This window comes from Buceros rhinoceros, unplaced genomic scaffold (genome assembly GCF_000710305.1).
Source record: "Buceros rhinoceros silvestris isolate BGI_N320 unplaced genomic scaffold, ASM71030v1 scaffold9892, whole genome shotgun sequence".
Lineage (NCBI taxonomy): Eukaryota > Metazoa > Chordata > Aves > Bucerotiformes > Bucerotidae > Buceros > Buceros rhinoceros.
The window spans coordinates 11,232-25,719 of NW_010397197.1; the positions used below are offsets into that span (position 1 = coordinate 11,232).

At 44.7% G+C, this 14,488-nt stretch overlaps 1 protein-coding gene across 1 annotated transcript; it reads right to left on the minus strand.

The window, feature by feature from the left end:
• Positions 1 to 2,404: 2,404 nt before the first annotated feature.
• ILDR1 (immunoglobulin-like domain containing receptor 1) lies at positions 2,405 to 13,862 on the minus strand (the record flags this gene model as incomplete). Its single annotated transcript, XM_010146166.1, has 7 exons — positions 2,405 to 2,446; positions 3,506 to 4,311; positions 5,926 to 6,057; positions 9,782 to 9,928; positions 10,072 to 10,191; positions 10,922 to 11,071; positions 13,673 to 13,862. Coding segments are annotated over 7 exons (1,587 nt in total), but the record flags the coding sequence as incomplete, so codon positions are not given.
• Positions 13,863 to 14,488: the final 626 nt, after the last annotated feature.

Sequence of the window (14,488 nt, forward strand, 5' to 3'; positions counted from 1 at the left end):
AGGGCACTCTGTCCCATGCTTCCATCTTGGGATCTCACCTGATGTCTCAATAGCCTCTCTTCTCGACGGGGAAAGGGGCAGCCCTTCCCTGAAACCTGGATATCTCTGCTGGGTTGAGATGACAGGAAGAAGTTGTATGGAAGCATAGGGGGAGTCAAATTTGAAGCCACCAATTCAGGTTCCAAGGGTAGAATCTGCAGGGCCCTTGATATCTGTCTGCCAGAAGTTGCCAGAGGGCGATGCTAAAGTCAAAACAGTATGCTCATTTTGGAAGAGGCCCCATATTATTTTCTGTCACTGCAGTCACCGTAAACTCTTCCTAACTAATAAAATACTAGCCCATCATAGAAGAGAGAGTGCATAAAATCCTCATCATGTCATTGAATAAGAGTAAAAATGATTCACAGCCAGTGGCTGAGCATTAGATTCAAGAGTGATGCATTTCAGATCTAACTCATGAGTGGGTCAGTTCACGTCATTCACAGTTCGGGTCTAATGCAGGCAAGGACTACACTTAATACAGCCTTCTTTTCTTGAATTCAATCTTCGGAGTTAGTCTTTTAGCTCTTTTTTGTGCTAGCCACAACTCCTGGCAAACAGACGCTCTGTCTTCAAAAAGCAGGCCTCCAGTTCTGAAACAAAGTCAACCAGAGAAGCTAGTTGGTCCTCCTGCTTTATCTCCATACACAGTAATTAGAAATAAGCACTGTCAGCCAAGAAACTGTAGGAAAATGATCACTCTCTGTAGTAGCCTTTGGTTGACCAGCAACCGCATCAGATATCCAGCTAAGAGCACTTCCTCCAAGTGTGATGTTTTCCACTATTGTCTAAACAAAAGAAAAAAAGAGGTGGGCAAAGTGAAAGCCTCAAGTCAGTCTTTCAAGGGAAACCATTAGCACATCAGTAATGAGGACATTAAAGAACAAACAGTAGCAAGTGTCTCATGGTATTGGCTGGGAAATAAGCTAGGCAATACAGTCATTGATAGTGGCCAATCTCTGGTGCCTTTGGGTTACAGTATAATTCACAAGATACCCCAAAACCTCCTTGCCAGCAGTTGAGTCTCTTGAATCCAAGAAGTGCCTTTGGCAAGCTAGTTTCCTGTGGAAGCAGCCAGCATCCAGAGAACCTCTCTTTTTCCACATTTTAAATGAAAACAGCAGATCACACAGAGGAGAGATGGCAAGTTCTTCTCCTTCACAAGTGGTCTCAGAGCATAGAGAAAGTCTGTGTTCTAGTTTCAAGGTGAAAGATGAGAAAACTCTGTAATCTACCTACAGATCAGATGCACCACATTTGCAGAATTGGTGTGTCAGGGTAAAGACCAAGGACAATAGTAAAAATGGAGACTGTAAGACTTCTTCAGAGCCCTTTTATCCCACCCCAGGTCTACGTCCATGTCCATGTATATGATACATAGACACAAAGAGCAAATATAAAATGCATGGAAAAGAATACATGGCTGAGGAAAGGTATCCACCAAAGCCATGCTTCCTACAGTTGAAGGGAGTTCCGGTCCATGGTCCGTGGAGGAACACTGGTAATATCTTGCTCAGTCCCTATAGGGATGGCCAAACCTTGGTAAATTTAATCCTTTAAATTTACAAATAAATTCAAGTCTGGGTTAAAGGCAAGACAAGTATCTTTTAAGGAACCAAGGTCTAAGCTTCAAGTAGGGCAGGTTGTTTCAGTCAGTATAGGTAGGATAAGCTGGCAATTCGCAGGCAGACTAGTGAGCCAATGTCAAGGAAGTCAAACATCCTTCCAACACTGTGATCCTTCTGTTTGGGAGAGCGGGTTACTGAAGACAAAGGAAGCAACTTCCCCAATTATGCTGAACAGCCAGGCAGAAGCAGCAAACATTACACATTCTGAAGCACAACAAAAGGCCTTAGAAAGGAGATGCTGTGGTGCCTCCCTACACCAAACTTCCAGGGGACTGGATCAGATGATCTCCAGATGCCTTTTCCAACCTAAATTATTCTACTGTCCTGTGACTTGACAACTCTGTGGGCCCTTCTCCAGTAACTGGTGTGCCAAGGATCAGCATTCTATGACTGCGCTCCTTGCAGTGTCAGGGCACCTAACAAAGACAACTGGTATCTCGTATTTCTTTAAAGACTGGGGATATACCATGTACTGAAAAAATCTGCTGTTTCCAATAGATTGTTTTCAATTTTTTTGCCCATTGCGAACCTAAGTTTCCATATCACAGCAAGAATAAAAAGAAGTTATGCATTGCTTTCATGGGCATTAGATGCAGATTCTTCAGAGCTGTAAGTCTAAGGAGAAGCTGCTTCATCTGGTTTTTTTTTTGCTGGTTGTCTGTTCAATCAAAAAAACAGCCATCCCAATCTGAGGTAAGGGGAGTCCAGTGGGAATCTTAGTTCTTTTGGTACTGGCATTAAATGACTATGCTTCTTCCACTGTGGGAACTTCCTCTGTCCTGCAAGAGAAAATAAAAAATTCAGGAACAAGGAAGGATGAATGGAAATCATATGTTTTCTTACCTGCTGAGCACCATGCCAAAACCATTCATACATACACACATCCCAGCTGGGACTAGAAATGCATGTCCTTCCAAAACTCAGAGGAAAAAGATAATGTGCAAAACACAGCCCTTTGAAAAGACTCCCACCTGGTAAAATTCTGCATATCTGTGATAATGGACACTTAATATTTTTTTATTTTAAAAAACCTTCATTTTTTTTAAAGGGAAAATACACTGTCCAACTTGGAGACTAGCAATTGAATATGAAGCTTTTCACACGTAGGTTGTTACCTGAAATCTAGTCTCAGTGTCAACCAGCAGGATAAGCTATGAACAATAGCTGTTCACTGCCTATATAATGCATTCTCAGTTGTCAGGAGTCCCAACAAGCAAGCCATCGTCTTCCACCTGGCCTGGAGGATCACACATTTCTCACCGCTATAGCTACCCATGATCTTAAAGCCTATTTCACATAGCTTTAGGCATCGCAACTGGATGCTTTTCCATATGAACCACCTTAAAAATATCACCAAAATACTATACAAATTAAACATTGGAGATTGATAATAGGAGAATCATGCACGTGTTAAAAGAAACCGGAAGTAAACCAACACCAGAAAGGGTCACAGAGGGATACTCAGTACTGATACCTGCTCTGGAAGTGCTTTCTCCCCAGGCACAGCTATTTTAACTTCAACACGTACACAGAATCCCAAATGCCTCTAGGGAGGGACAGGAATGAGTGGGCATAACATGTCACCTGGTGTGGGACGTGATAGGGAACCTACTTTATTTGACCGCTGACTTTGCCCTTGAACACACTAGAGCCATGCAACACATGGCTGAAAGCAGGGAACTCAGCAGCCTCTTCATAAGCAAGCTGCGCCGGGCACCCAGTGCTCCTTGCCCTCCGTTTGAAAGACAACAGGCTGTAGAAAGTAACAAACATTCACTCTCACTCCCCAAACGCCACCTCTTCCCTTAGATGGGAAAGCAGAAAGGCAGGTGACTCACCGAGCGTGGCCCTGCACTGCCTTTGTGCTTCTTCTCCTGACTCGGGATGACTTCTAATGAGCGATAACTGGGGGGTTTATCTTCTGGCCATTCCCGAGACCGGTCCCGCCGCCTGCGGTTTGTTGCTGGAAGACGGACGTGCTCTTCTGAGGAGCTCCATGACCCCCGGCGAGAAGGGGGAGAGTAGCTGTGCCGCCGTTGACCTGAGTTATTGCTTCTCCTGGTATGGTGCTCGTAGTCTCTCCTCTCTGCGGGCTCCTGTCTCCAGCCATGATGGTGGCTGGAGCGTTCCTTGGCCTCCTCTGGATAGAAACTGCAGCTGCTGCTGCTGCTTTTGCCCCTCTCAGCCTGGCGTGGGGGTGACACATCCCGTCTGGAGTGCTGGGGCCTGCCATTATAGCCACCTGTCCTCTGCCTCTGAGGACGGTCCTCTTGCTGCCTGTCCCAGGGCTCCCGACTGTAGCTGGAATGAGAATCTCCACTGGAAGGCAATCTCCTCTGGTTTTCCCTCCTGATCTCTGCTGCAGAGTCCCTGGGTCTAGAGGTATGGACAGCTCTCTGCAGTCGTGAGGAGTTACTGCTGCCATGGATGGAGGAGATGTGATCAGTGAGAGAAGGTGGCATGATCTCAGAGCCCAGGGAGGACAGCAAGCTGGGCTGTACAGTCTGCCGCTGGTGGGAGGGTGGCCGGAGCTGTGACATATTAATGTTTTGGAGTTCAGACTCCAGATAGTCCAAAACATCCTTGTTAGGAGAAAGCTGAGCTTGTGGCTGCACCAGTGGAAGACTGTTCTGCAGAGACACATCTAAGGATAAAAGCACAGGATAATGTAGCAAGTCAAGGGGAAACAATAAAGAGTGACCTTTCTGTACTACTGATCCTAACTGAGTCCCTTTTGTGCCTCTCTTTTCTGGCTTCTTCTCACTGCAAGAGCTGCATGAGTCTGAAGAACCACAACCAGAACATCCAGACCACAGAGGTAAGGTGCAAAGAGTAGTAACTAGTAAGTTGCAGCATGATCTGTGTTTTGGACAGCACAGAGATAAGAAATCAAAGTCATCCAGTACACTTAGAAATATATTTTATGTATTTAAAGCGAGAACAGTTTTTTTCCTACAGCACTGATACAAAATTTATTTAAAAAAAATCCAAGTGTTCATAGTGTTTCCTCTTATATCTCATTGAACTGGAAGAAATATGAAGCAATACTGCAAAAGAAAAAGAAATTTTTATATATATGCACACACACACACATAGATGTAAGTAGCAAATCAAAAAGTTTCTTCTCTAGGAGACTGGTCCAGCCCTGGAACAGTTACCCAGATAAGTCATGGAATCTCTATCCTTGCAGGTTTCCAAGAGTCATCTGGATAAAGCCACTGCTAATGTGACTGAGGTTGGACAGTCCTGCTTTGAGCAAGAGATAGTACTAGATGACCTTAGGTCTCTTCTACCCAACATCTCTAAAAAGCTGACCTGAAACAAATTTAAGGGAAACTTAAGCACAGGAGAGTTGAGGACTGTGAAAACACGGGCTAAGAAATTGCCAGAGGAACTTACTTGCCCATTTGCTGCCAACATGCACGTGGATTTCCTTGGGAAGCCTCAGTACATTCTGTCTTAAATTGTGGTGGTTCAGTCACCAGACCTTCCTAAGGAAAAGCTGTGCCCTGGCTAGGAAAAATGGCAACTAGCAAGCTAAAAAAGTATATACTCTTGAATCTAGCATTTAAGATGTTTGCAAACTGTTTCTTCATCAATAGTTAAGACTCAGCAGGCACAGTAAATCTGTTACTGGTAATAAGTTATTCTATTACTTATCTGGGACTTTGGAGACTCCATCTTCCCTCCTCCATTTAAGTTACAGATAAATATTGGTAATACAAGTAATTTTGGGGCAGAACAACTGGCAAATTCTTCCTGGTGCATTAAAGAGTCCTTATTTTTTTGCTGCATGCAGGCTGGATTTATTGCACAGAAGGCAGTTTGCCCTTATTCATTTGAAGACTAGACTTTGATAAGAACTCAAACAAATTGCACCTCTCTTTTCATGTCAGTTTTGGCTATAAGGAGTTGACCGTGACCAGCACAGCAGAACAAAGAGACAGTACCCTTCTCTACCACATGATGAAGTGAGATAAGCTGGGTATATTTACCCTGCAGTTGCTGGGGTGTAGCACAGATATACCTTAGCATTAAGCTACTTCATTGAGCCTAGCAAGACACTTCAGATGGATAGGCTGTATTTATCCACCCGGGCAAATCTATAGTACACTGCAGATGTAGCAGAGCTGTCATGCTAGGGCATGCAGTCATGCTAGGAACATCTTTCTTTCTTTTCTAGTACAGAGGCTAAAGCCCTGAGAAGTTACCTGTTTCTCATCCTGATTTCTCTCTGAAACAATGCCCATAGTCTCACCTTGTTGCAGTAGAGGGTTCAGCTGGTAGGAAGAAAACTGTGAGTTCCTATCGCCACCTCTGTAAAACATGTTGGGGGACATCCAAGGTGCAAGTGCCTGAGCCTGCTTCATGAACCGATGCCGTTTCAGTACTGTAAAAGAAGAAGAAAGCTTAGAGCAGCTGTCCAGAGAACACAGCTGGCAGACCACCTATTGTTTTGCTTGATAGACTGTAGCCTTTGGATGTGATCAGATATAGGAAATTCACAGAATGCCTTTATGGCAAAGGTAAAATAGAGCATGGGGAATTCCAATGCGAAGTTGTACAGCTTCAAAAAGATACCTGAAACAGAAGAAAAGGGTTACTGCCTGACATTTGGGCTACAGTTGCAGCAACTGGGAACAAATGGCACTATGATACTGTGATTAAGTATGTAGCACATAATCAAATGAAAGCTTTCCACCTGCCCTGCCATTATGACTACAGTTGTGGAAAGATGGGAAATATTTGATTCAGCAAGACATACGACACTGTTTTCTCTCTCTTAACTCTTTCAGCTCATCATTGCTCCTTTCCCCTTTTGGCTTTGATTTACAGACAAATGAGATCTTTTTTTGCTGCCTTCACATAGGCTCTGTCCAGATCATATTTTCCACACCATAGTTCATAATTTCCTCTCTGTTCCACAAATAGGGCACTCAGAGATACACTGTCCAGCTTGTCCCTTTCTAGTCTTTCAACCACTCATCTCTCTCTTTAATTTACCTCAGCATGACTGCTAAAATTAAGTCCCTTGGGACAGCATGGTCAAACTACTGAACAAACTAAATGTCAAGTTCTCAATAGCAATGGCCAGTATGCCAAAAGAGCAAAGTCATTGGAAACTTCCCTCCCTCGCTGTTTTTCCACCACTGCTAACTCTAGAGCCCTACTCATGGGGTCAGGCTGTGATTCCACTTCACTTTTTTCAGTGTTCCCATATCCCCTCCTCTACACAGACAACCTTGTCATCCCTGTCTTCAAACACATCCTTCTGTTTTGCCGTAGTTCATGCAGCTTCACTTCCTTCTCTGCTCCACCTCCCTCACACTCCCCAGCCTTGTTCCAACCAGAGTGAACTACAAAGCTGTAAACTTCAGAGTATTTAATTCTAATACTCTGATTTTTCTTCAAAGCTGTGGCCTGATGTAGCAGCTTTCAAGCATTTTATATCAAACTTTCAACGGTTTTGATTTTTCTCTCTTTGTTTGTTTTTTTTAACTGATGGATTTTCCTCCAGTTTAAGTTTCAAACTTAGAGGAAGAGAGAAAGAGGAAAATGAAAAAGGATGAAAAAAATAGGGGAAAAGGCCTCATCTCTTCCTGTCCCGTTCCTTCAGTTATTGCTTTGAGAATGTCCTAGCACTTGCGGAGTGCATATCCCTGGATTTTGAACATAGTCTTTGCCTGAGGGGTAAAAGGCCCAGCAGCTGTGGGCATACCTACTTAGGCTTCCTTAGGGTATGAAAGCAGTGACTAGGACCAAACTCATCCTGTCACTGCAATTCTCTGGTCTCTCCCTCCAGCTGAACAAATGCAGAATTACCCCTGGACTTCCTTCACTACCATCATCCTCTCTTCCTTCCCCAGAAACCCTGCCTTCTGGTTTGAACCCGATATAAACTCTGGTTCCCCACCTGCAAAATGGAAGTAAAGTTACAAATCTCTTTTAAAGTGAACATATTTATCTGAGGAAGGCCAGATTCTCCCCGATTCCAAAACTCATACTTGCTATAACACTTTGGCAGAACATTGTGTTGTTCCCTCCACTGACTCCCTTGCTGAGAAAGGTTGTTCTTCACCTTTGACAGACTTCACAGCTGCTGGGCCAATTATCCAATTATAAAAATAAATATTTTCCAACCTAGTCAGACCCAGGTGCAAGTATATCCTCTTTTGCACCATTTCATTAGTGGAAGAAGTCCACAGTAGAAAAGGAACTAATAGGAACAGAAGGAGGTCGTACGTATATTTACCCTGGTGGGCTTTTCTCAGAGCTTTCCACAGGGAATATAATTGGCTTGCTCCTGGGGCATGTTTAATATTTCTATACACCAGTTCTGAATTACTCAAACAATGCACTTCCTTTATTACTAGGTTCAAAATCATGTTAATAATGACCTGACTCAAACCACCCAAGATTACCTTGCCTCAATGGCATCTATGACTGTTCAGCAGATCTAGGCTTCCCTCTAGTGGCCAATAAATCGGCTCACACTGTAACTTGTAAGACTTAGTTGAGGATTTCTACCTTCTCTTGAGCTGTATGGAATAGTTATGCCTCAGGATTGTTTAAGATGTGCCCTGTATCAATCTTCTTGTGATTTTTAAGGCCTCCAGTTCATTTCTTGGAGTGCAAAAAAAAAAAGTCAGAGGCAGAATGAAGTGAAGAGAAGGTGTGCTAGAGGAGGGGAGCAGGCCCAAGGATCCCCTGGAAAGTGGATAAAGAGGGCAGGCAGCTGGGATGGAAATTACGGCCACAGAGTCCAGTAGCCAGTCAAGGAGACTGGGCTTGTCTGTACCTTCTTTCAAGAGCTGGGCAAGGTTTTGGGAACTCCACAAGAATCCCTTCTACCTATCCTCAACAGGAGGTAAGGAAAGACAGCAGCAGTCTGGAATGTGCTATCGTCTCCTACAGCATAGAAAAACAAAAGGAGCTCATACATATTCTGGATCGTTTTTTTGATGAGAACTAGGAAGTCTGGAGGTGCGAGTCTTTCATTTCCATCACCCCTCTCTCCCTTCATGAAAATGAAATTTTCTGCCAAATTCCCATAGCCTCCTCAACACCACACATTTTATTTGACAATCTGTAAAGCCCGCAGAAAGTCTTTTGTTTTTAGCAATAAGAGGGATGCTCTGTTCTCTCCTTTCAAGGCTAAGCAAATTAAGCTTAAATTTAAAACTCTCACAGCTTACTAGCACTGAAGGTAGACCAAAGAGCTCTTTTGCAGCTAAAGGGAAACCAGAAACACAGCTCCTTGTTCATAAATACTCTCCTTGTAGCATCTGGAGAAGAATCTGGGGATTTCAGTGATAAATAAATATCTTTGCTGCATTTTGTTTGTGTCAGATTGTGTAAACTGCAGTGGGGCTAGTCCACCTTGTGTTGCTATGCAGTTTCAGTTACAGGAATACAGAGGTTGTATCACCTTAGCAGCCACAATTCAAATGGTGGCTTTAAGTGAACAAGGTTTGGCTAAATAATCTTTATTACTGCTAAAAACGACACACAACAACATTTCTCTTGACCCTCAAAACCTCAGAATGCATTTGCGTCATTGACCACCAAGAGAGACCATCCTTCTCCTTTTTTTTCTCCTTGCTGCCTTCCCCAAAGAAAAACAAACAAAACCTTTTTCTTGTGGAAGCAGCAGCTCTAAAAATAACACAAAAATAGAAAACTCCAATTTTTACACAATAGCCTCTCAGAGCAACACATTTGAAGTTTAGGATGGTTTGGAGAGTAGTACCAAAGCATTTGCTTGCCCTCCTCACATGCACAGGCATATGAGCTACAAGACAGGGAACAGAAGTCCTGAGCTACTCAAGCTGAAGGAGCCAATTGTGCCTTGGATGACATGAGAGAAGTTGGGAGCGAAGTGTAAGTGAGGAAGAACTTCTCAAAGTAAGACAAAGAGGAGCAAGATGGGCTTCATATATCATAGCTCCCCTCCTCTAAAGTCAGATAAGCTGGTCATGGAGGTCACATGGGCCAAAGAAATGTCTCAGTTCATCAAGTTGAACTGGAGGGAGAAAGTAGAGCTCAGTAAGCTCTCAGACAAGTTTTTGTCTTGACAGAAGCCATAAATGGACACACATTTGCTTGAACCTCACCTTCTTCGTTACAGCAGCACCGGGTTGGGCAGCAGACACATGGAACATGGCAGCAGCAATACTGGGGGCAGCACTGGCACCAGCATACTCCAATCAGCAGAAGGAGGACGAGGCCACTGAGAATGATGAGGAGTACTGTAAGCCAGTCTATGGGAAAAACAGCAAGAGAAAGAGGATCCTGATGTACTTGGGTACAGTAAGTTAATGAGAACCTCTCCACTGCTGGAGACATCTTGGGGTGGGGAGGAAGAGAGTATCTGCCACCCAGGCAACAAACCACAGGCACTTACGGAGAACAATCAGCTTAACTTCTTTGTCTGGATCACCTGAGGTATCTCCTGGTGCTTCCACAGTGCAGTAGTACACGCCATGGTCCCACCACATGACCTCACTGATGACAAGGTCTGCCCCTGTGGAAGAGGGACTGAGAGGTCAGTGGGCTATTTGGGACTGACAAACAATACTTTTAGGCCCCACTCTAAGAGGACCCTCTGCCTGCATGTGACATACATACTCCTCTTCCCAAGCACAGCCATCACCATCAAACAATCCCATTTGAGTCCACTGAGAACTTCCGTAAACAGCATTAACTGCCAGTCCGTTTTTTCTTTGTGTTGCTCCAAGGCAATGCTACTTAGAAGCAGGACTGGTTCTGTGTGGAGTGAAATAATCAGCATGCTGCTGGGTGATGGACGTTAACAGATACTGGCTGCTGCCAACTACCAACCCTACTGGTTTTTGAACACAGATCACCACCACTGTTAGGCCAGCCATCCCAGTAACTCTTCTGCCAAGAGCAACAGCTATTGCTCCAGGGACAAGCAGGGAACATATAGTACACCTGGACAATTACACAGTTCTTCTTAGAAGCAAGAACTGTTTTCCAGCCTCTGGGCTCCTCAGCTTACTTTTGTGCTCTTCAGCAAAATGCTCAGGCATCCTCAGCTTGGCCTTAGCTTATAGTGCCTCCAACACCCTCAGGCCAGGTGGGGACGTGGCCCTTCACAGCTCTTTTCCCACTGTCACCTCACATAATATGTAATCTACAGATGACATTAGCCATGTTTATGCTTCTTTTCACTTAGTAGATATTGGATAGTTACTGAGTTCACTGCATACTTGGGAGGTTAAGTCACTCACGGTTCTGAATGGTGATCTTTCGTTGCTGGTAGTCGATACCCAGCACAGGGTCCTTCTGCCCGTATTTCTGGATGACGATGCGCACCTTTCGCTGGCTGTCATTGCAGTTGTCAGATGGGTCCTGGCCAAGAGCTAAACTAGCCTGGTATGCTACAAACACATCATTAGATGCCAAAAGTTATTCAAACGACCAATTTCTATCCCCTTGTGAGCAGCAGAGAAACTCTTGAATGCATGTGTGCCTTTGCTTTGGTTTAGTAATACAAAGCATGGCTTCAAACCACCAAGAAGTTGCTTTGGAGCAGAGGTAGAGCCACAGGAGTGGCAGAGATTTTGAGAATGCAGGAGCTGCAGATGAGATGCCTCCTGTCTCACAACAGTGCAAAGAAGCTAATGATAGTAGGCTGCAGGACAGCTCCAGTATGAAGATAAACTGCAAGGAAAACGAGTCATAAAACTCCCAGAAGTACTGGAACCAAAACAAAAGTGTGATTATTTACCAAACAAAATCTCCAGATGCACATGAACCGCTGTAGGGATTGCCTCCCTTTCCTTCCTGTATCCCATTAGGCATTGTGGAGGTCATAAAGACAGAAAAGAATCCATCATCTGATTCCAGCTAAGGATTATGTGTAGACACCTAACAATTAACGGAGGACTAGTGGCAATTTCTGTGCAATAATACTCTTAGGACAGACTTACAATATAAACTAACACTGAACTGCCAGATATTTGGGATCTGAGATTTGGGGAGGCAACTGATACATTCAACACTGTCTGTAAAGAAGAGAGGACAAAGCTTGTCAAAGGCTACTCCATTGCTATATCTCATCATCATGGCTTGGCTTCGCGGACGAAGATTTGGGAAGGGCTTTACCCACACTTACTGCAAGCGCACTGATGGCTGAAAAGGCCAATGCGGGATAGGCAAGTCCGGTTGCAAAGAGCACACCGGAAGGTCTCCTTGGGTGGTACAGTCGAGGCACAGTTTTTTCTGCACTGTCTTTTCTCCTCAAGACTGATTCTACGTGTGCTCTCAAAGGAGACAGCAGCGTTATGTATGGTGTGTCTCCAAATCTCCCGATTGGAGGCCAGGGTGGACCACTGATGGGGGTCAATATGGCCAAGGCTGAGGCATTGTTTCAGGGAGTCCTTATATCTCCTCTTTGGAGCTCTTCTCTGGCGGCAGCCGGTGGCGAATTCACCGTAGAACACAATCTTAGGGAGGCGGTGATCCACCATCCTGGAGACGTGCCCTGCTCAGCATAGATCACGAAGAACAGACCCAGCTAAGCAAACACCATGACCTTTATGCTTTCTGTCCTTGTTGGGGGCTTTTAACTTGAGCCTGGGTTCAAAGCACTCACATTATGCTGAGATCAGCAGAGCCAGGGACCCATCTGTTTGTGGACTAGGCTGTGCAGCACTTGGTAACATTCCTACCTAACTCATCCAAACTGCATAAAGGAGAGGTTGGACACCAAAACACCAAACAAGTCCAGGCTCCCCACTCTGAGCCTAGTTTTAAGTGTGCAGTTAAGCTAAGGTTGGTAAGCTTCAACATACTGCAGGGTTTATAGAGAAAAGAGATGAAGAGAGTCAAATTCAGTTCGCAGGGACCTACAGCAATCATCTAGTCCAACTGCCTTACCAATCTGGGGCTGACCAAAAGTTAAAGCATGTTATTAAGGGTATTGTCCAAATGCCTCTTAAACATTGACAGGCTTGGGGCATCAACCACCTCTCTAGGAAGCCTGTTCCAGGGTTTGGCCACCCCCTCAGTAAAGAAGTATTTCCTAACGTTAAATCTGACCCTCCCCTGACACAGCATTCCCATAAGTCCTATCACTGGATACCAGGGAGAAGAGCTCAGCACCTCCCTCTCCTCCTCCCCTTCCCAGGAAGCTGTAGAGGGCAATGAGGTTGCCCTTCAGACTCCTTTGTTCCAAACTAGACAAGCCCAAAGTCATCAGCGGCTCCTCACAGGACATGCCTTCCAGCTCTTTCACCAGCTTTGCTGCCCTCCTCTGGATGCATTCAAGTACCTTCACACTCTTCCTAAGTTGTTAGGCCCAGAACTGCACATGGCACTCAAGATGAGGACTCACCAATGCTAAATATAGTGGGATCATCACCCTTTTGACTGGCTGTTATATTGTGTTTGATGCATCCCAGGATGAAATTTGCATGCTATCATAAGAACCATCTGAAATACTCCTGAATTAAGGCTGCACACACCAGAATGTCTGCATGTGAAGTGCTGCCACCAGTTATTATTGGTGGCATATAATGTTATTATGAAGAAGTCTTTCTGCTCTCCAAAATACACATTTCTTCTGCTTCCTAAAATCAGTAACGTCTGGTCATAGATATCTAGCTCTAACCACGGGGTCCCCCATGGAATCATAAAGTCCACTTGTTGCAAGGCCCTTGCTTTCAAACATGCTGAAGCATAAGATGTGGCTGCCAAGACTGACACGTGTCAAACAGAGCTGAGCGTCTCTGCCTTCTGAGTTGAAGATAAGCAGGACAAATCAGCTGCTTTGGCTGGGATTTCCACAATATCATATCATAAAGCCATGATGACATTGTAAGGAAATCCCAGACATGAGCTATTTTTTTTGGAGCACAGGGAAATACCACCACCTGATCGTGTCTGTGTGCAGGGAGAGGTCAAAAGCCTGTACCCAGTAAGTCTACCTTCCTTTCCATTTGAAGGGAGATTCCTTGGAGGACAAACCTGACACTTACAGGCTGAGTAGTAGTCAAAGATGGGGTCCTTGCAGAAGGATTTGAAGCGCCAGGTCACCACCACGTCCTGCAGCTGAGCTGAGGTGCTATAGTCACACTTGAGGATGACAGTGGCAAATAAGGTAGTATAACGCTCAACATCCTGCACTGACACCAAAAGGGAGAGGCAACCTGCAAACAAGAACACAGAAAGCAGTCAGCCCACGGGAACAGACCTCATATCACAACTTCCACTCTGCACCAGAGCAACAACCGAAGTACATCTCCTTTGGCCTGATCCAGGACCTACATCTAAGGACCTCATGAGCCCCTCTGGTGAAGCCAACCAGAGTTACAAACCCTGTTTAGAACATGAGTCCCATCTTTCGCTGACAGAAGGCAGCTTGCTTGATCCAGCTGCATTGGCTTGCCTTATGCACTGCATTATTTTATCCAAAGCCGCTATTGGTAGCCATTATGTAGCACATCGCTCTGTGTTCTCCTTCTGCAGGAGCAAACCTGCAGGGCAAACCTCCCTCCAAGCTGAGGGAGATAACTCATCGGGCACAGAAGCATGCAGGATGAGACTCTGCCTTGGCTTGTCATTCTAACCAGCAAAGTCCTGCAGCACCAGCCGTTCATATAAATGCCAAATTAATTTTATCACAGTCTCGCTAAGACAGTCATCAGAATGTTATCTGGTGGTGACCAGGATTAAGCAAATACAACTTCTGGGCTGTAGCATCGCAGTTAAACTTAGTCTGTTTATCACCACTTCGGAACAGCACACATGAATTACTCGTTTTTTTTCCTTTTTAATTAAGCTATTGTTATGTA